This window comes from Octopus sinensis, linkage group LG18 (assembly GCF_006345805.1).
Source record: "Octopus sinensis linkage group LG18, ASM634580v1, whole genome shotgun sequence".
Lineage (NCBI taxonomy): Eukaryota > Metazoa > Mollusca > Cephalopoda > Octopoda > Octopodidae > Octopus > Octopus sinensis.
This window is the reverse complement of record NC_043014.1, coordinates 25,847,518-25,871,477: the sequence shown is the minus strand read 5'-3', so window position 1 is coordinate 25,871,477 and position 23,960 is coordinate 25,847,518. Positions and strand designations below refer to the sequence as shown.

The 23,960-nt window shown below is 38.0% G+C and overlaps 1 protein-coding gene across 3 annotated transcripts in view; it reads left to right on the top strand.

Moving 5' to 3' along the window:
* LOC115221693 (serine protease hepsin-like) overlaps positions 1–23,960 on the top strand; it is a 52,562-nt gene that overhangs the window by 19,870 nt on the left and 8,732 nt on the right. For all 3 annotated transcript variants that reach the window (XM_029791898.2, XM_036510800.1, XM_036510801.1), the window contains exons 3-5: positions 4,933–5,144; positions 9,234–9,322; positions 14,374–14,645. In XM_029791898.2, coding sequence (XP_029647758.1) covers positions 4,933–5,144; positions 9,234–9,322; positions 14,374–14,645 — 573 coding nt within the window. The remainder of the gene's footprint in view (positions 1–4,932; positions 5,145–9,233; positions 9,323–14,373; positions 14,646–23,960) is intronic.

Genomic DNA, 23,960 nt, shown 5'->3' with positions numbered 1-23,960 from the left:
TATTAATTTATTGTGCAATTTCCTTATTTTAACATTTTAATATTATATATACCAGACAGATTTTTAAAATGATTGCGTATATACATCATCATCATCATCATTGTTCGACCGTGGTCGAGACAATGGAATTTACTATGTTACGCCAGACTTCACGGTCCATCATGGCATTACGGATGTCCTGTTGCTGGATGCCTGTATCCCTGAATATTACATCAGGGTAGGTGAGTGTGCACCCTCTGGTATTGCGAGTAGATGGCTTCCAGAGGAGAAGAGTAGAAATTACTTCTTTTTCAGCTCTACAACAATGTCCAGCAAACTGGACTCTCCTACCTTTCACAAGGTGGTAATTTCCCATATATTTGCATTTTGGTTGGATGGCGCTTCCACGGGATATTTTCAGCTCTCATAAGAAGGCGAGTGTAGGTTCCATCCAACCGCCTCTCAAGCTTCTTTGATAACGTCCAGGTTTCTGAGCCATATAGTAGAATTGGTTCGACTGTGGCTTTGAATATTTCAAGTTTGAAGTCTATACTTAGATTTGATGACCAGATCTTATGCATGTCATTACAGGCTGACCAGGCCATACCCTTTCTAGTTAGAAAGTATTTTCCAGATGATGATATGTATGACCCAAGATATTTATAATCAGAAACCATATTTAAAGGCGCACTGTTGAGAGTGTGGATGATGCAATCACTGTTGGACAGGCACGTGTTTATGTATTCAGTTTTGGCCTCATTGAGGTAAAGACCTACACAATTTGAGGCTTGTTCAAGAGATTGTAAAAGAGACTGGGCATTGGAGAGAGAATCACTGATAAGAGCGATGTCGTCAGCAAAGTCAGTGTCTGTCAAGTACTCAGCTGGGTGTCTGGAACTTCTTCTTGGTTTTATTTCAAAGCCCTTGCCAGGGATGGTATCAACTGACATACGTAGCACATAATCAACAACAATGATGAAAAGAAATGGGGCGAGTGTGTCTCCCTGCAGTATTCCGGCTTTGATTGGGAAAGATGATGTTTCTCCATCAGGAGTTAAGATGGTTGAAGACGTATCTGTGTAGAGGACCTTGATGGCAGAAATAATTTTGTCTGGTATCCCATAGAGCTTAAGGATTTCAAACATCTTGTACCTATCTACAGAATCGAACGCTTTAGAAAAGTCTACAAATACCATTGCAAGATCCCGATTAAATGCTTTTGATTCTTCAATAAGTCTGCGCAGGCATAGTATCTGGCTCAGCGTTGAGCGCCCATGTCTGAATCCATTTTGGTTCTTTCGGAGCAAAGGTTCAACAAAAAGGACAAGACGATTTAGGATCAGTTTGTTGTACAGTTTTGCAGCAATTACATTAGAAATATGCCCCTGTAGTTGGTGACGAGGGACAAATCGCCTTTTTTGGGTATTGGTATATACGTTATGGTGTATATATTTGTCTTCATGTGAATACATGTCTCTATATATTTATGTGTATGTACATATTGTAGGTATGTGTATGTATGTGTATATGTGTGTACATTTATATATATATATATATATAATATATATATATATATATATATATATATATATTAAAAATTAAGGGTAGAAATTGATATTAGTCAATTAAAACCAGTGGTCTAGCACATTAAAAAGAATCCGAAGATTAAAATATTTATATATACCAATTAAGGACTGAGCACGATAAGGTGGACAGTCAACATGCTAGATATAGACGTCAAATCGCCATTCTCCACAAGGATTATGTTCTCAAATAAAAATAAAATTCAGCACGACCTAAAGCAATGGATGAGACAAAAGAAAAATACTAAGTGGAATAATTACCTATGTACTGCAGTTTCAGCTATTAATATCACAAGGATATCTGTAGCTTCATCAGCGTAGTCTGTTATGAGCATAATATGCTGTACTAGATGAAAAACGGTACCGAAGTCCCGCATGCAAAAAGTACAACCTATTACGTTCGGATGTATCTTTCGAATGCCTCTACTTTTGGCGCGCTGATAATCGAAAAACTAGCCTGCAGCCAATAATTAGCAGCAGTCAATTTATCGGTTTGAATTTTATTTTTATTTGAGAACATAATCCTTGTGGAGAATGGCGATTTGACGTCTATATCTAGCATGTTGACTGTCCACCTTTTCGTGCTCAGTCCTTAATTGGTATATATAAATATTTTAATCTTCGGATTCTTTTTAATGTGCTAGACCACTGGTTTTAATTGACTAATATCAATTTCTACCCTTAATTTTTAAATATGAAATATATGTTCTCAAACCGATAAATTGACTGCTGCTAATTATTGGCTGCAGGCTAGCTTTCGATTATCAGCGCGCCAAAAGTAGAGGCATTCGAAAGATACATCCGAACGTAATAGGTTGTACTTTTTGCATGCGGGACTTCGGTACCGTTTTTCATCTAGTACAGCATATTATGCTCATAACAGACTACGCTGATGAAGCTACAGATATCCTTGTGATATTAATAGCTGAAACTGCAGTACGTAGGTAATTATTCCACTTAGTATTTTTCTTTGTCTCATCCATTGCTTTAGGTCGTGCTGAATTTTATTTTTATTTGAGAACATAATCCTTGTGGAAAATGGCGATTTGACGTCTATATCTAGCATGTTGACTGTCCACCTTTTCGTGCTCAGTCCTTAATTGGTATATATATATATATATATATATATATATATATATATATATATATATATATATATATATGCATGTATATATATTTATATATATACGTGCATGCATATATATATAAATATATATGTGGGCATGTATTTGCGTATATATTTATTTGTATATTTGTATGTGTGTCTATATATGTATGGTATTTGTATGTATGTTTGTATTATGTGTGCGTTTTATATGTGTTCGTTTCGCAAGCTGAACGAAGTATCTAACTTTCATTAGATACTTATTGGATTGCCATCATTTCACTCTCTCTACCTCTATCTATTTTTTGCATTCTCTCCCTAATTTTCTGTTTCTTTTTCTTTTATTTCTTTTTCTTCCTTTCCCCTTTTTTCTTTCCTCCACCCACTTGTTATTCTCTAATTTTAAACTTTGTTTTTCCTTCCCCTTTTGTATATCCTTTGAACTTGCATTTTGACTTTCATTTACTTTTCCCATCTCGGAGAAGTCTAGGTTGGATTCAATGTTGAATTCCATGACAATTTTTTAAATCTTTGCCAAAAAATGACAAATTAACAGAAAATTCACAACCCGTCAACTGGTAAAAAATATTTCACAAATAATTCACAAAATATTTTTTAAACAGTGTTCCACAATATAATTTCCGCCCCGTAAGACGAAAATTTCTGTCTGACAACGGACAACAGTTCTATTCACAAAATAATATAAAACAGGTAACAAGCCAAAGGCGAACTCACATTGCAGGGTAGCAGAAATTCCAAGAAACAACGCAAATAAACCGAGTCTGCTCGAGATATTTTCCTTATTATAGGCACAAGCCTGAATTTAGAAAGGACACCACACACACACACACACACACACACACACACACACATATATATATATATATATATATATATATTTATATTATATAGAGGGTACTATTATTCATAGGTACCGCACGCTAGGAGGGACTCTTGCAGTCAAAACTACTAAAATAAATTTTATTTTAGTAGTTTTGACTGCAAGAGTACCTCCTAGCGTGCGGTACCTATGAATAATAGTACCCTCTATATAATATAAATAAATATTTTCAAAGTGGAAAAATTTACAGATTTTTTCTCTTACGAGGTTTTTCACGCTAACTACTGATAATTTCTTATAAAGATTTTATCCTTATTTTAAATATATATATATATATATATATATATATATATATATTAGAAAAAAACACATAATAACATATACCAATGATTAAGTAATGTACAAAATAATAAATAAAAAGTATATGATTGGTAAAATGACTACACGTGTTTCGTGGCTATATTTAAAAACTGATAATAGTAAAATCAATTCAATTTAAATATAACCACTTTTCAGGTCCACGATAAAAACAATAAAATAATTAAATAAATAAATATACGTATATAATTTTGTAAAATACGAATATCAAATATACAGAATACAAATGAAAAAATGCTTTTTTTGCCCCCCCCCCCCCAAAAAAAATTAGGCATTTCTGTACAGCAAAAACTGTAGCTAACCAAGAAAAAGTAAGGTCGTTTTTCAGATCCAGCGCTCTCAAATTAGCTAAAAAAGATGTTTGGTGTCTTGACACCATTTAAAAAAAAAAATTCTTGACTAGTGTAATTACGTTATTTAAAAATATATAAAGGAGTGTATTCAGATATAAAAAATTTTAAACTTGAAACTGTAAATATAAGGTATATAAAAGTATAATGCATACAACAAGATATATAAATATATAAAAAATGACACCTGTATCTCTACTGTAACTCATTAAAATTTTTTTACCTCTCTAGAAATATTATGGACTGTATATTTAATATAAGGTACACGTGTGAATAGCTCAAGAGTGGATTTCTTTACTCAGCTGGGTCTAATTGTCTACATACACTGCATGAATATCATTCGCCGATACTTCTGTACCAAGTTTGATATTTACGTAATACTGTTGTGTGTGTATATATTGTTCCGACCTAACGAACTTACTTATATATATATATATATATATATATATATATATATATATATATATATATATATATATATATATATATATATATATACGTGTGTATGTGCGTGTGTGCGTGTGTCTGTGTCTGTGTGCGTGGTGTATGAGTGTGTGTGTGTGTATATATATATATATGTGTGTGTGTGTGTTTGTGTGTATGTATGTCTGCATGCATGCATATATGTATAAGCACATATTTTCTATTTCTATTCCATATGTCCTGAATTTCCAATTCTACTTTCTATCTTTGAAGTCTCATTCATTGCCGCATCTTACTCGGAGCTAATAACCCTTGGTGAGAGACCGCCACCCTGTCACCAAGATATTTCCAAAATCGGCCAGAATGTATGCAATGCTATGAAGTCTACTGGTCACACGAATGAATGTGGAATTAGTTTCATCCGGAAGAGAATCTCCTATATAGTGGGAGGCACGGAAGCTTACCCTGGATCCTGGCCATGGATCGTACGTCTGTTATTTTATCGTTGATTTTCTTTGCTACCTTTGCTTTCTTTCCTTGCTTTCTTTAACTTTCTTTACTGGTACAGTAAATTTCTTCAAGGGTTTTAAACGAGTATTTCGATGGCAGTACCTTGCACTTATTTTACCCATCTCTGAGAGTGAAGAACGAAGTCTTTCTGGCATAAAGTAAGCAATGAAATATTATTAGACTTCATTGTTCTATCTTCAATTGGCACCTTTGGTAAGTGGCTTCTTCTACTATAGCCTCGTGTGTATATTTATATATATATATATATATATAGATATATATATATATATATATATATATATATATATATATATATATATATATATATATATATATATATATATATATATATTTACATATATATATTTAAATTTATATTTATAAATTTATATAAATTTATATATATATATATATATTTATATATATATATATATATTTAAATTTATATATTTTCACTTTAACCCATATATAAAAATTAGTTAGTTAAATCTCTTAGTTTCTTTTACACTAATAATTAATTCTGCTAATCCCAAACCTATTGTAATGTATTATAATATAATATAATATAATATAATATAATATAGTATAATAATAATATAATTGTTTGGTTTCATTAAAAAACAACCCCTTTTTTCTTTCCTTTCTAATGACCTCTCATTGTAACCTGACAATCTATTAATAGTAACATTTATAAATAAAGAAATAAATTGTTGACCTCAGTTCGAATTTTGCACTAAACAAGCTTAGATTTTCTTATAGTATCAACTTGTGTCCATCCCCTTAGCTTCCCGTTCCCTTCTCTTTGATAGCATTAATAGCAGTAACTGATTAAATTCTACTTCCTTCCTCCTCCCTCTGTGATTCTTGTAAATTTCAATAACAATCTGCCCCTCTACAGAATAAGACTGTCATTTTGCTTCTCATTCGGATTCCCTGATATTTTCGCATGATTGTAACCAAAAATTTCTTCACATAACTGGATTATGAACTATAAGGACATGCACATATTCTGTAAGTTCAAGACTTTTCATCGGATCTCCAAGAATCGAACTTATCTGCGATTCTTGTAAATTTCAATAACAATCAGTTCCTCTACCCGATATGACAGTCACTTTGCTTCTTACTCAGATTTTCCTCTACACGATATGACAGTCACTTTGCTTCTTACTCGGATTTTCAGAAATTTCGCATGACTGTATCCGAAATTTCTTCACACAACTTGATTAGCAATTCAATATGAGCTATATATAGACATGCACAAATTCTGTAAGTTTAAGACCTTTCATCGGACCTCCAGGAATCGAACTTTCTTCAATGCAGTTAATCTTACACCCTCTTTTGTATCTACCCCTTTTGATGTTTGGGAATTCTCTGATGTTTTTTCGGCTGACAAGTACGAGCCATCTGTATTTACTGCATTTTTTTGTAGCTTATTAAAGATGTCCTCGTACGAAACAATTGTACCGAGATTTTAATCCATTCTTGTTGCTTTTTTCCTATATATATATATATATATATATATATAATATATATATATATATATATATATATATATGCGTGTGTCTCTGTGTCTGTGTTTGTCCTCCCCACACACACATCATCATTTGACAATCAATGTTGGTGTGTTTGCGTCCCCGTAATCTAGTGGTTCGGCAAAATGGGTCCAATTGAATAAGTACCAGGCTTGTAAAGAATAAGTCCTGGGGTCGATTTCTTCGACTAAAAGATGGTGCTTCGGCATGGATACAGTCAAATGAATGACAAAGTATAAGAATAAAAGAATAAAGAAATTATAAGTATGTGTATGTGTGTGTAGGCAAATGAAAAATAAAAACAAAAACAGGAAAAAACACTAATAATCAAATGAACGTACACAGAGAATATATTAGAATGAAGTTCAAGATGCAAAGTAGAGTGGGGAAATGGAATAACGTTTCGAGCATGATTCTTCGTCAAAAACAAGAAAGAGAGAAATATCCCGAGAGAAGGAAAGAATAGTCTGAGAAAAACATGTCTGTCGGTACATGGATGAAAAATATAATATAGATATGTGTGCCGCTGTGTGTGTGCGCGCGTGCGTATGTGCGTGCGTGCCTGTATGCGTGTGTGTGTGTGTGTGACGCTCGAAACGTCATGCCTCCTGTATTTTTCATCGTAATCTTTCGCTGAGCGTCAGTCTAATATATTTACTGTGTACGCCGTTTTGACTAGTAGTGCTTTTTTGTTTTTGTTCGTTTTTGTTCTGTTTTTTATATTACATATCTTTTACTTGTATCAGTCATTAGACTGCGGCTATTCTGGGGTACCGCCTTGAATATATTCAGAAAATAAATGCATATATACATGCATATACACATTTATATATATGTAGGCAAATATATTTACATAGAGCATAAAAAATAAAAGATTACTAGTTCTTTTAACTCGACAGTTGCTTCTGAGAGCTCGAAATTATGTAATAGTCGTAATATTCCTAATTAGCAGATGGAATGTACAAAAAGTCATGGATATACAACTAGAAAATGGTGGCATACAGATATCACAAATCTGGCTTCCTATATCATGCGAAAAATTGTCAAGAGCAGCTCATATAGTAGTGCTAGAGATTTAAAGCTTGAAGCAGAGAAGGGGATGAAATGGAGTAAGTAGCTGGGAGGAAGAGGATGTAAGCAGCTTAGGGAATGTGAACATAGAGATAGAGGAAGAACAATAGAAAATACAGGGTGGGGAGAGGGAGGGGAAGTCTGCAATATAGTGAGAGTAAATAGAGGTAGAAGAGATATGCCAGTATCTGTCACACAACTGAAAACGTGTGAGCAGGTTTTTGAGGCTTTTCCACCCCACTCTCCTATCATATACTCCTACGCAATCGAAACGTCCATCTAAGACAGCGTTCCAATCCCCTACTAATACAAAGTTCGAGACGTTCTCAGGAAAACCTCCAGACGCTTGAAGTAATCAGACCGCCCTGCCCCTGTCGGAGCGTAGGCAGCCACCAGTCTGAAAGCACCGTAATTACTGCTGTTCACATCTAGGATCAACAACTTACCTTCTGAGTTGCAATCATGGATTAGGCGTAGACCGAGGAAGGGCGCTTGGCACCTCGAAAGCCGTCAAGCGCTCACAGCCCTCTGCCAGGCGGGAAATGCGGTAGGTGTTAGTTCTATAAAGGGCTAGTGGAGGGAATGTGCGACGAGTTCTCGGGAAAACTCTGGGCGCCGATGAAGATCAACTAAACAGTCTTTTTCGGAGAACTTTCGGGCCTGGACCTATGGACAACTTCCAGAAATCCCTTGCCTGGCAGTGCTACCGAGAGGCGCTGCCTGTTCGAGATAAACTTTACAGGCACGGATGTGCCGTCAGCCGGGCCTGTCGGAGGTGCGCCCAGAACGATGAAACTGTTCTGCACGCCCTCGTCCAGTGCCCGAGTATTGCTGACCTATGGGTTTATGTCGAACACCTGCTGTCGCGTGTGGGACGAATCCGGCTATCAGCTGAATCCATGGTGAAGATTGCCCCGCCGCTCTCTTTTGGTCGGAGGGGAAGGCAATTTTTATTTGTCTAGTGGCTGTAGCGAAAGAAGTAGCGTGTTGGACCCGTTTGAAAGTGCGAAAGACAGACACTTTCCTCTTTGGCCAAGCCCTCATCAACATTTTCAAGTTTCACTTGAAAAGGAAGTTGAGGGTGGAGAAGGAAGTGTTGCCTTCTAGCAAGTTTGTTTAAAGGTGGATGAATGTTGGAAGAATAGCCAGTGAGAAAGGACCAATTCTGAGCATACACCTGTAAAGAAAAGGAAAAGGGCTCTTGCCCTGTTGTTCAGACACCCGTGACTTTTGTGGGGTTTTTCACGAGGTCCTTAATGTGCTTCTCCTATTGAGAGTTTTAAATTGTTTAATACTTAATCGTTATATATATACTGTTTACACGTTATAAAACCCATTGTATCGTCCTGTTATTGTCTTTTATGTTGTTGTGTCTTAATGTAATTTTATGTAAACCCTTGTGGCCAATAATCGAATTAATTATTATCCTTAATCTTATTTCTTTTCTCTTTTTCTGTAAAGGTGATGCTCCTTGCGAGCGGTGTCCGGCTGTGCGCAGGAACAATCCTCAACAACGACTGGGTATTGACAGCAGCACATTGCTTTGACTTGTAAGACAACTTGGTTTCTTGAAATTAACTCCATGCATCGATTCACCTCAACTTACTTGATACACTTTTCTGCTCTCTACATTATCTATACACACACAAGCACATCACACACACACACACACACACGCTCACACATACACACACACACACGCTCACACACGCTCACACATATACACACACGCACACACACATGTGTGTATACGTATGTATTTGTGTGTGTGCGTATATATATATATATATAATGTAACTGTGATAAAGTATATCAATAATGTTTTACAAAGTGTATGGATACACTGGTCTATAGTTATCATATGAAAGTTCACACTGTATATAACCATGTTTTAATCTATATTTTGATATTATCCGTCTTAATTTATATCCTCATCATAGTTTATCTTAATATAGATCTTAATCATAAAATGTATTAATCCTGTATGAATCTATGTGTTACCTTCTTCCCCTCTTAATTGGTCTTCTTCTTCTTCTTCTTCTTCTTCTTCTTCTTCTTCTTCTTCTTCTTCTTCTTCTTCTTCTTCTTCTTCTTCTTTTTCTTCTGTTTCTTCTTCTTCTTAATATTATTATTATTATTATTATTATTATTATTGAGTGAGAGAGCAGTGCATGCTATCAAAGCGACACTGGGGTAAAATATACGAAGCCCAGTATACCCATCATGACAACCCGTCTGATAAGGATACACCAGGCACATGCATCACAACCATATGTGCGCGAAATGGTGATCTCATATCACGATAAACAGCGCATGACCTTGCAGATGGAGCCGATTAGAATTTTCTTCAGGTCGAGTAGCCCATCCCACTCAAATATACCTGAATAAGGATTTAATGATGTTGAACGAAACACCCATGTTTCCAAAGGTGAATTATCCAAACCACCAAGAATTTCTTTCAACACACGGCTATGATGCTACCCCACTACTTCTGCTCGTGATCAGAGATGCACATATCGTCAGCCACTAAGGGACATGCTCAACTGGTTAAGGTAAAACAACTGACAAGCAAATCTGTTGTGTTGAGCAGAATATTTGCTGTAGCCCATATTTTATACCAAGACAAAACAATGTACATGATAACACTTCCAATCAGTTGAGATCAGAAGCCATGAGAGCCTATTATTATTATTATTATTATTATTGAGTGAGAGAGCAGTTCATGCCATCAAAGTGACACTGGGGTAAAATATACGAAGCCCAATATACCCATCATGACTACCCGTCTGATAAAGGTACACCAGGCACATGCATCACAACCATATGTGCGCCACATGGTGATCTCATATCAAGATAAACAGCACATGACCTTGCAGGTGGGGCCCAGTTAGAATTTTCTTCAGGTTGAGTAGCCCATCCTGCTCAAACGGTCCCTGAATAAGGGTTGTTTAAGGATGTTGAAAGAACCACCCATGTTTCCAGAGGTGAACTATTCAAACCCCAAAGAATCCCTCTCAACACATAGCTATAATGCTTCCCCACTACTTCTGCTCGTGATAAGAGATGCACATATCGTCAGCCACTAATAAGGGACATGCTCAACTGGTTAAGGTCAAACAACTGACAAGCAAATCTGTGGTATTGAGCAGAATATTTGCTGTAGCCCATCTTTTATACCAAGACAAAACAATGTACGTGATAACACTTCCAATCAGTTAAGATCAGAAGCCATGAGAGCCACTGCCTGGTTATTATTATTATTATTATTATTATTATTATTATTATTATTATTATTATCATTATCATCATCATCTTCATCATCATCGTCATCGTCATCGTCGTCGTCGTCGTCGTCGTCATTATTATTATTATTATTTTATTATTATTATTACTATTACTATTTCTATTACTACTACTACTACTACTACTACTACTATTATTATTATTATTGAGTGAGAGAGCAGTTCATGCCATCAAAGTGACACTGGGGTAAAATATACGAAGCCCAATATACCCATCATGACTACCCGTCTGATAAAGGTACACCAGGCACATGCATCACAACCATATGTGCGCCACATGGTGATCTCATATCAAGATAAACAGCACATGACCTTGCAGGTGGGGCCCAGTTAGAATTTTCTTCAGGTTGAGTAGCCCATCCGCTCAAACGGTCCCTGAATAAGGGTTGTTTAAGGATGTTGAAAGAACCACCCATGTTTCCAGAGGTGAACTATTCAAACCCCAAAGAATCCCTCTCAACACATGGCTATGATGCTCCCCCACTACTTCTGCTCGTGATCAGAGATGCACATATCGTCAGCCACTAAGGGACATGCTCAACTGGTTAAGGTCAAACAACTGACAAGCAAATCTGTGGTATTGAGCAGAATATTTGCTGTAGCCCATCTTTTATACCAAGACAAAACAATGTACATGATAACACTTCCAATCAGTTAAGATCAGAAGCCATGAGAGCCACTGCCTGGTACTGCATCTATTATTATTATTATTACTTTTATTATTATTATTATTATTATTATTACTATTATTATTATTATTATTCTATGTTTGACTTTTGCTTTATATTTGTACAAGTTGGCTCCAAGTCTCACCCAGAGACCTCAAGAGACAACAGGGTTGGAAGTTCATGTTGTTGTTATGCCTAGTGTGCCATATATTTGGGGGGTGGGGTGTTGTACTAATGAATGTCTAAAAAAAAGTTGTCTTTTTTTGTTTTTTTTTAAACCGAAAATTATGTTTGTTTTAAACCTTGAGATTACATAGAAAGTATTTTGCGTAGGATATGAGCAGTTCCCATGAGCACTATCTTTTGAATTTCTGTCATTTTGGGGTTTTCTGGTATCTGAGTTAGGTACCTATCTGCCCCTTTTGCTATCATTCCCAGGGCACCTATGACAACAGGTATTGTTTTAGTCTTCAGGTTCCACATTTTGCTGATTTCTATTTCAAGATCTTTATATTTGCTCAGTTTTTTGTTAGGTCTTGACAGATACGTTTATATCGATTGGGACAGTCATATCAATGAGGAGGCATGTTCTTTGTCTGAAGTCTTTCAATATGATATCTGGCCTATTTGCATCTATCTTCCTGTCAGTTTGAATGGTGAAGTTCCAGAGGAGGTGGATTGTGTTCCCACCAGTTTTTTTCATGGGGCAAATCCAGGTTTTTGCAAATTACCCAGTGAATATATTGTGCTGCTCTATCATGCCTACTGAGGTACTCTGTATGCGCTAGAAGACTGCATTTGGAGACAACATGATCAATGTATGTTGTCGGCATACAGGACATGTTGGGCTACTGCCGTTCTTTAATATGTTGGCTTGGTAGTTTCTTGTTGGTAGGCATTGATCTTGAGCTGCTATGATAAACACCTCTGTTTCAGATTTTAAGCCAGAGGCCATTAGCCATTGATGGGTCAGGGCTTTGTCGATATCTGCATTATTCGCTCTCTTTGGGTATTTGCCATAGAGAGGTTTTTCTTGCCATTTATTATTCAGGCCGCAGTTTTGGCACGGGTTTTCATGCGCCTAGCTTTTTCTGTGCTTGTTTCTTGTATGTCTATCTCTAATTCCGAAATTGGTTGTATTCGGAATTCACTTAGATATTCCTTTGCCTGTTTTGTGACTGAGTATGATGCTTTCTTGTTTTCATGTTTTGAGACAAGTTTTAACATCCAGTCCTCAGAGGTTATTATTATTATTATTATTATTATTATTATTATTATTATTATTATTATTATTATTATTATTATTATTGTTATTATTATTATTATCATCATCATCATCATCATAATCACTACTGGACTCTGTTCGTGGATTTCAAAGAGGAAGGACAAGTGTTTGTGAGCTGTAAACTTTTGTTTAATTTTTACAGATAATATTGTTGTATCTAAAGATTTTTACATTTCTGTGTCAACGGGCGTTCTTTGACCATGCGGCATTGAGTTTCCAAGACTGAGAGAGGAAGATGGGGAGAGGGCTGTTGCCCTAGTAGTCGTAACGCTTGTGGATTTTTCGTGGGGTCTCCACGTAACTGGGAATGCTAAAGTGATAATACCTATTATCTTGTTTTTAGCATTGAGCTCTGTTTTTGATATTGATCTCACTCGTCTATAGTATTCTTCCTTTATTTTCTCTTTCATTTGTGTGTGTTGTATCGTATCTAGTTCATTGATTCCAAAATATTTGTATGTCTGGCTTTAGTCTAATTCTCTTATTTCATTGGCTTTATCTAGTGTGATGTTGCTACTCTTAACTAGTTTTCCTCTTTTCAGGGTTGCTTTGGCACATTTTTCTAATCCAAATTTCATATCTATTTCTTTGGTAAACCCATGTACTGTCTGTACTAGTGTTTCTAACTGTTTATCGTTTGTAGCGTATAGTTTTAGGTCATCCATATATAAAAGGTGGCTGATAGCATGTCAGATAAAGGTGTCAGTGCCAAACAGAAAAGGAGTGGAGTACTATTATTATTATTGTTGTTGTTTTTATTATTATCAGTAGTAGCAGCAGCAGCAACAGTAGTTATAGTAGTAGTAGTAGTAGTAGTAGTAGTAGTAGTAGTAGTAGTAGTAGCAGCAGCAGCAGGTGTAGTCGTAGTAGTAGTAGCAGCAGCAGCAGCAGCAGCAGCAGTAGTAGTAGTAGTAGTAGTAGTAGTAGTAGTAGTAGTAGTAGTAGTAGTAGTAGTAGTAGTAGTAGTATCGTTATTATGGAACACTAAATAGGATGGTTGCTATATTAGTCACACTAGGTTTCGATAAAGAAAACCTCTCTACATGCACCTCATACTTCAGGAGGGAGATTAATATAGTAATAGATGTCAGTATCTTTTATACCAAATTGATTTATCACCACAATAGTAATAAAGTACCAGTCGTGTACTGAGGTTGATTTAAACGAACCTGCCTCCTCCACACAATTTGCAACCTTATTTTTACTTTAGAAGTCACTGCTACCACCACCACCACCATCATTATCATCAGTCTTGTCGTAACCATCGCCGTCGTCGTTGTCGTCGTAATGCTGCTGTTGTTGATGCTGTTATTTATTTTATGCTTTTCCTTTCAATATATGGTCAGTGCTCAGCTGCGCAATGCTAGCCTCTGGACTGTGACGTCAGGAAAGCATCATTCTAACTGTACAGACACAACAGAACAAGAGTGGCCAGTTTCCCAAATTGTGATTCACCCTGGTTATGTGGCGCCCACCAACGAAAATGACATTGCTCTACTGAAGCTTTCCAAGCCTCTCAATTACAATTGTCGAACACAACCAATTTGTTTGCCCAAAGATGACAAGTCATTAAAAACTGGAAGACTCTGCAAAATTGCTGGATGGGGCATGACATTTGGTAGGTTATATATTTATTCATTGTTATTGTTATTATTATTGTTGTTGTTGTCGTCGAGGTAAGACATGTTTTTCAGAGCTCCGTCAGTTTGAAATTTGTTGTTATTTTTTAAGTTTATTGACCGTTTGTTTGTTGGTTTTTGTTTTCCGAACCCCTTTTAGTGTGCAGGAGGATTTTTTTCTGTTGAAAATTTCCCCCTTTTAAGGGCGAATTTTGTCCATTTAAAAAAAAAATTAGTTTTTCGTTTGACAAAAAAACAAGAACAAGATGGCTTCTTTTGTTGAGGGGAGTGACAGTGGCTGTTCTGACGGCCAGTACAGTCAAGATTTCCCCCCTCTAAACAGCACAACCACGAGCAGCGATGCCAACCATCAGCAACACCACCATCAGCAACAACAAAGAAAATACAGAAAACCAAGAAAATGTTCCTGAAAAAGAGAAGGAGGAAGAAAGAAAAACAAAAAACAATGACACTAACACCACAAACACGAACAGCAAATCTAGCGGCAACGGTTTCGCCTCGGCAGCAAAGCAGACAAAAGAGTTGTTGAATTTAACAAAAAATGAACTACAAATTGAAAGGAGTTGTTAAGGAAGGAAGGAAATAATGTCTTCCTTAACACTCCTCGGGAATTAATAAAGGAGACGGATCGAAAATCAGTAATATAGAGAGTTTTAAACATCAAGAAGAAAAGGTTAGAACGAGCCAGCCAACAACTGATGGAAATGGCCGTCAGAGTGATTTGGACCAATAAAACCTATGTGACAAGAGGAAAGCGCTTCGGCACGGTGGAAGTGAGTTTTACTAAAGAGAAGGAAACAAGACAGCATTCCACTGTGCCCCTACAAACAGACGAATTCCTGCTCGTGTTGACATACCTTGGTCGGCGCTTGACGAAAATTAAAATTGGGGTGGTGCCCCGCGAAGTAAATGTAGGCTGGCTGGTTGCAGCTGTCCTCTATGATATAGAGGACATCACCAATATACTGGTGGTACATAAATTGCATCAACAAAACTGGATGGGTCAGGGATCAGAGCTTCTTGTTCAAATTGAACAAGAAGCCATAAATTCAATCCCTGACGCCATAAATTTACCAGACGACACGGTACTGCACGTGGTCGTGAAGGGCAGGCGTCCAAGGTGCTACTTTTGTGGGGACGACCAGCACCTCAAGGTCGACTGCCGCAAATACAAAGAAATGAAAAAAAGCTGCGTCAACAGAAGCGAGGGCCGCTCCAGTGCAGCAGCAGAGAACAACCAAAATCACCAGCCGAAGTAAAACCAACACCAGCCGGAATACCACCAACACCAGCCGGAGTACCACCAACACCAGCTGGAGTACCACCAACACCAACCTGAGTACCACCAACACCAGCTGGAGTACCACCAACACCAACCTGAGTACCACCAACACCAGCAGGAGTACCACCAACACCAGCCGGAGTACCACCAACACCAACCTGAGTACCACCAACACCAGCTGGAGTACCACCAACACCAGCCGGAGTACCACCAACACCAGCAGGAGTACCACCAACACCAGCTGGAGTACCACCAACACCAGCCGGAGTACCACCAACACCAACACCAGCTGGAGTACCATCAACACCAGCGGAGTACCACTAACACCAACCTGAGTACCACCAACACCAGCCAGAGTACCACCAACACCAGCAGGAGTACCACCAACACCAACTGGAGTACCACCAACACCAACTGGAGTACCACCAACACCAGCGGAGTACCACCAACACCAACCTGAGTACCACCAACACCAGCTGGAGAAGCACTAACACCAGCTGGAGTACCACCAACACCAACCTGAGTACCACCAACACCAGCCGGAGTACCACCAACACCAACTGGAGTACCACCAACACCAGCGGAGTACCACCAACACCAACCTGAGTACCACCAACACCAACTGGAGTACCACCAACACCAGCGGAGTACCACCAACACCAACCTGAGTACCACCAACACCAGCCGGTGTACCACCAACACCAACCTGAGTACCACCAACACCAGCCAGAGTACCACCAACACCAGCCAGAGTACCACCAACACCAGCAGGAGTACCACCAACACCAACTGGAGTTCCACCAACACCAGCCGGAGTACCACCAACGCCAACCTGAGTAACACCAACACCAGCCGGAGTCCCACCAACACCAGCCGGAGTACCACCAACGCCAACCAGAGTACCACCAACGCCAGCCGGAGTACCACCACCACCAACAACAACAACATATGAACACCACCAAAAAAAGGAGCAGCCAGAGAATAACCCCCTTTCCAATCAAAACAACTTGGACTGTTCGAGCATTGAGGTCGAGAAGGGGGGAGTGGCAAACTGTTACCCCCAAAAACAGAAAACAAAAGACAGTGGAATAAAAGAGGGGGAGGCGCAGAGGAGAGGAAATATCCAACTGCAGCAATACACACACGCAATAACCAACAGCAATAACAACACCAGCACTACCACCTCAAACACCGACATAAACAAACAGCACAAGCACCACCAGCCTCACAGCCATCGACACCGACAACATAGCCCTAGTGAAATACCTTAGACAACACACAGACACCACAAATAAGATAAGGACAAATATCCGCCAAATGTAAATAATGTACATAATTCCTCATCTCTTAAATATAGACTTGTGTATCGTCTTGTTTTTGTCTTTTATGTTGTATGTGTTTTATTGTAATTTTATGTAAGCCCTTGTGGCCAATAAACGAATAGTGATTACTTTATTAACCGTAAGGGTTTACATTAAGAAAAAAACATTATGGACAGTACAGGACAAAGCAAAGAATGTGTGTGTGTGTATATGTGAGGGCCTACTCTGAATATTCGCTTGTCATAGGGTCCCCTTTCGTCTCTGTATGCGCTAGCTCTTAAGCTACTACTGCAGAAATTTGAGGCGTTGAGAGGCTTCCCACGCGAAGCAATTTGTAGATATTTCAGTTGCCTTCAGGGATGAAGCTCTGGCCGTCAAACATTCCTATGCATAATTTCCAGAAATCCTTGGATTGGCAGTGTTGCCGGGAAGCTCCGCGGTTCCGAGAGAAACTCTACAGGCACGGAAATGCTGTTAGAACGGACCTGTCTGAGAAGCGCGATGAAACTGTTTTGCGTGAATTCGACCAGTGTCCGTGCGTTGCTGACTTATCAAGCTTTGTCGAACAGCTATTGACGCACGTAGGACGGACCCAGTTATTAGCCGAGTTTATCATGAAGATCGCCCCACCGCCTTGATTTAGCCGGTTAGGTTCGACTGTTTTCCTCTGTCTGCAGGTAATGGCGAAAGAGATAGTGTGGTGGACGAATTTGAAAGAATTGAAAACAGATACTTTCCTCTTCGATCAAGCTCTCATAGACTTTTCAAGTTCCACTTGAAAAGGGAAGTGAGGGTGAAAAGGGAAGTACTTCTCCCTAGTATTTTCATTGAAAGGCGGGGCGAATGTGGCGAAGATGACTCGCGTGAATGGACCTACTCTGAAAATTTGCTTGTAAACCGGAAGAGTTGAGGAGAGGGGTCCCTGCTGAGGTGCACCCGGTAGTCGGAGTAACCAGTATGTGGGGGGTTCCTTGGTTGTCCCTGTGAGGAAGTCCTCCATTGTGGGGATTTTTTATTGTTTAATTGTACTGTTAACCGTTATTATTACTTATTGTATACTCGACGTTGTTTCAAACACCACTTGTCCATTGAATTATATTGTCCCTCTCTAGGACAATACAACACAAGGGATGAGTGCAGGTGGAGAGGAAAGTTCTTCATTCCCCCGTGAATCAGTATTTTCACCCATCAGTATTTTGGGGGAGTGGGTGAATGCAGCAAGGATGGCCCGTGTGAATGGGCCTCCCTGCACATATGCTTGTATGCTGGAGAGGTTGAGGAGAGAGGGGTCCGCCTAAGGTGTCCTTGACAGTCGGGGTGACGAAGATGTGTAAGGATTCTTGGTTGATCCTGGGTGGAGCTTCCCCCTTTAGGAAATTTCAGTGTTTAGTTATTGTTGTTAATTATTATTGTTTTTATTGTTTACACGTAATTTCTTGCTCCCCCACTTCTGTTTGTGATCAGAGATGCACACATCGTCAGCCACTAAGGAACATGCTCAACTGGTTAAGGTCAAACAACTGACAAGTAAATCTGTTGTGTTGAGCAGAATATTTGCTGTAGCCCATATTTTATACCAAGACAAAACAATGTACATGATAACACTTTCAATCAGTTGAGATCAGAAACCATGAGAGCCACGGCTTGGTACTGCATCAAGGCATATTATTATATGTTTGACTTTTGCTTTGTGTTTGTACAAGTTGACTTGCTGGAAGAATGGCCAATGTGAAAGGACCAGTTCTGAGCATACACCTGTAAAAAATTAAAGGAGAAGGGCTCTTGCCAGGCTGATCAGACACCCGTGGCTTTTGTGGGCATTTCCACGAGGATGTTAAAGCGCTTCCCCTGAGTTTTTGTTCTTTATAACATTTACTCGATTTGAAAACCCATTGTATCGTCTTGTGTTTTCGTTTATGTGTCATGTAATTTTATGTATCTTTACATTAGCTCTCATGGTCAATAAAAGAATGAATTATTATTATTACTATTATTATTATTATTATTATTATTATTATTATTATTATTATTATTGAGTGAGAGAGCAGCGCATGTCATCAAAGTGATACTGGGGTATGGGGTATAAATATACGAATCCTAGTATACCCATCATGATTACCCGTCTGAAAAGATTACGCCAGGCATGTGCATCACAACCATTTGTGTGCGACATAGTGATCTTATAACAAGATAAACAGCGCGTGACCTTGCAGGTGGGGCCCAGTCAGAATTTTCTTCGGGTCGAGTAGCCCATCCCACTCAAAAGGTCCCTGAATAAGGTTTTTTTAAGGATGATGAATGAAACCTATGTTTCCACAAGTGAATCATTCGAAGGCCAAAGAATTCCTCTCAACAGATAGCTATGATGCTCCCCTACTACTTCTACCCGTGATCAGCGTTGCTCATATCTTCAACCACTAAGAGACATGCTCGGCTGACATGCAAATCTGTGGTATTGAGCAAAATATTTGATGTAGCCCATCTTTATACCAAGATAACACATGTACATGATAAGATCAGACACCATGAGAGCCACTGCCTGTATTGTTATTATTATTATTTATTATTATTATTATTATTATTATTATTATTATTATTATTATTATCATTATTATTATTATTATTATTCTATGTTTGACTTTTGCTTTATATTTGTACAAGTTGGCTCCAAGTCTCACCCAGAGACCTCAAGAGACAACAGGTTGGAAGTTCGTGTTGTTGTTATGCCTAGTGTGCCATATATTGGGGGGGGGTTGGTGTTGTACTAATGAATGTCTAAAAAAAAAAAATTTTTTTTTTTTTAATTTTTTTTTAAAACCGAAAAGTATGTTTGTTTTAAACCTTGAGATTACATAGAAAGTATTTTGCGTAGGATATGAGCAATTTCCATGGGCACTATCTTTTGAATTTCTGCCATTTTTGGGTTTCCTGGTATCTGAGTTAGGTAGCTATCAGCCCCTTTTGCTATCATTCCCAGGGCACCTATGACAACAGGTATTGTTTTAGTCTTCAGGTTCCACATTTTGCTGATTTCTATTTCAAGATCTTTATATTTGCTCAGCTTTTGGTAGGTCTTGACAGATACGTTTATATCGATTGGGACAGTCATATCAATGAGGAGGCATGTTCTTTGTTTGAAGTCTTTCAATATGATATCTGGCCTATTTGCATCTATCTTTCTGTCAGTTTGAATGGTGTATTATTATTATTATTATTATTAATAATAATAATAATATTATTATTATTAATAATAATATTATTATTATTATTATTATTATATTATTATTATTATTATTATTATTATTATTATTATTATTATTATTATTATTATTATTATTATTCTATGTTTGACTTTTGCTTTATGTCTGTACAAGTTGGCTCCAAGTCTCTCCCAGAGACCTCAAGAGACAACAGGTTGGAAGTTCTGTGCCATATATTTGGGGGGGGGGGTCCCCTTTTCCTTTTCCCTTTTTCTTTCTCGGTTTTTTTTTGGTGTTGTACCTATTTGCCTATTTGCATCTATCTTCCTGTCAGTTTGAATGGTGAAGTTCCAGAGGAGTGAGATGTGGTCATTTTCAAGCACTGGAGGTGGATTGTGTTCCCACCAGTTTTTTTCATGGGGCAAATCCAGGTTTTTTCAAATTACCCAGTGAATATATTGTGCAGCTCTATCATGCCTACTGAGGTACTCTGTATGCGCTAGAAGACTGCATTTAGAGACAACATGATCAATGGTTTCATTTTGTTGTCGGCATACACGACATGTTGGGCTACTGCCGTTCTTTAATATGTTGGCTTGGTAGTTTCTTGTTGGTAGGCATTGATCTTGAGCTGCTATGATAAACCCCTCTGTTTCAGATTTTAAGCCAGAGGCCATTAGCCATTGATGGGTCAGGGCTTTGTCGATATCTGCATTATTCGCTCTCTTTGGGTATTTGCCATAGAGAGGTTTTTCTTGCCATTTATTATTCAGAATATCTAAGGCCGCAGTTTTGGCACGGGTTTTCATGCACCTAGCTTTTTCTGTGCTTGTTTCTTGTATGACTATCTCTAATTCCGAAATTGGTTGTATTCGGAATTCATTTAGATATTCCTTTGCCTGTTTTGTGACTGAGTATGATGCTTTCTTGTTTTCATGTTTTGAGACAAGTTTTAACATCCAGTCCTCAGAGTTTTTCAGGTAGGTGTCTAGGCCAATTGTAGCAATCTTCATTGTTATTGCCAGTTGCAAAAGTCCACGGCCTCCCTCTTTTCTTGGCAGATAGAGTCGTTCTCTATCTGCCTTAGGGTGGTGCATTCTATGCATTGTCAACAGTTTCCTTATTTTTCTGTCGAGCTGACATATTTCAGTAATTGACCAGTTAACAATGTTGAAACTGTAAGTCACGACTGGTATGGCTAATGCATTGATCGCTTCGATCCTGTTTCTTGCATTCAGCTCTGTCTTGAGTATTGCTCTCACTCTTCGATAGCATTCTCTCCTGATCCTTTCCTTCATCTCTGAATGCCTTATTCCGTTCCCTTCAATTACCCCTAGGCACTTGTAGCTCTCCGCTGGGTCTAGTTCTTTTATGACATTCTGCTGGTCAAGGTTAACGTTAGATGTTTCTGTCATTTTCCCTTTGATAAAGGTAGCTTTTGCACATTTATCGAGGCCGAATTGCATTCTGATGTCGTCACTGAATTGTTTGACTATCGCTAGTAAGCCCTTGAGTTGTTGGTCATTTTTTGCAAAAAGCTTTAAATCATCCACGTAAATGAGATGATTTATATTTTTATCAAACATTTTATACCCGTACTGCGCGTCACTGAGCAGTTTTGAGAGAGGTATTAAGGATAAACAAAAGAGGAGTGGTAACAGTGAGTCACCCTGGAAAATGCCACACGAAATTTTTCATCACCAGCATTTAGAGATTCATTGTCACTGTTCAGAGTTAGTGTGATTCTCCATGATCTCATACTTACAGTCAAGAAGTTTCGCAGAGTAGGTGCTATCTTATACATTTCCAGGCATTTCCTAATCCAGCTATGTGGTAGGCTATCAAAAGCCTTTTTATAGTCTATCCAGGCTATTGATAAGTTTTGTGTCGTTTGTGACAATCTTTTAAGATCATCTTATTGATGAGTAGTTGGTCTTTACAGCCGTAGGATCCACATTTACATCCTTTCTGTTCATTAGGGAATATGCTGCTGTCTGTTAAAAAACTATAGGTATATTCCGTCAGGACAGATGTTAGTGTTTTGTACATAGTTGTTAAGCAGGTTATGGGTCTATAGTTTTTTGTGTTTATTTGTTTCTTCACTTTTTGGAAGCAGGAATGTTAACCCATTAACTAGCCAAGGAGGCATCCTACTAGGGTGTTGCAAAACATCATTGTACAATAGCAGTTCATGGCTCTCTGGGAAGGCATTCAGCCAGAAGTTAGGAATTTTATCCTTTCCTGGAGACTTCCATTTGCTTGACCTCCTGACAGCAGATCTTATATCTTCTACCTTGACACCCTCCCACTTTTGCTCTTCTAAGGAGTTCAGTTCTGTAGATATTCTGTCAATCCAGGGGGCCTTTTCGTTGTGTGTTTTTTCTTCTGCCCAGATTTTATTCCAAAATCCCTGCACTTCTTCTTTTGATGGTACAGACCTTGCAGTAAACGCTGTTTTTCCTATCTTCCTGTAAAAATTCTTGGTGTTATTTTTGAACATGTTGTTGTCCTTGAAAAATCTAACACGCTTTTCATACCTCGCTATGCGGGCAGCTTTGGCAGATACCTTTTGTTGATGGTTTCTATGGTGGCATCAATATCAAGTATAGTTTTCATATTGTATTTTTTCAGTAATTTTTGGGTTTTTGTAGGTTTGGTAGTCTTGTGAGCCTTAAGGCTTTTCAAATATTCAATGTCAGATCTAAATATTTTAATTTGTTGTTGCAGACGCTCTTGCCAAGAAGGCTTTTTGTGGGAATGTTGCCGTTTTCTAATCTTTACACCACATAGGATCGTTGAGATTTTCGCGGATGCATAGTATAGGTGGTTGAGGTTTGTGATATCAACATCATTAGCTTAAATTATATCCTTAAGTGCAAGCCGGATTTTACCAATTATTTTCATGTTTTGGTTAGAGTTGCGGATTTTAGAAAGTGTATCACGTTCATCCATGCTGGTTTCTTTAATTTTCAGTCATTCAATCATGATTTGATTTTTTAGCTCATGTAGTTCTGTTGGGTCAATATTTGTGTGACTTTCTTTATCTATTTGATGCTCATCTGTCTTAGTGTTTATGATTGGTTCAGGGAGTATTTCACTTTGCCTATCACTTATACTTACTCTTCAATCTTCACTTCGTTTTTATCAGCCCTGGGCTGGTCTATAATTATTTCCTCTGTATTATCTTCTCTAGCTGCAGCTTCGTTCATTTTATCCGATATTGTTTGTCTAACTTGATCAATCTCTACTTCAGTCAGTAATTTTTTTTTTATAATGTTTCTTCTGACGTTGGCAAGTTTGTTACTGTCTATGTAGGGTCTTACTTCAGGGTGTTTCTGTCTCCAGTTTAAGTATGCTTGTACAGTGCTAGATTTATCTGTGGGGAAATATATGGCATGGTAGAAGGCCTCAAGAACTTCTTTATTATCTTCCCTAGACCATTTCTCCTTCTTTTTCTTTTGATTATTTGGTGATGAGCATAGATGGCCA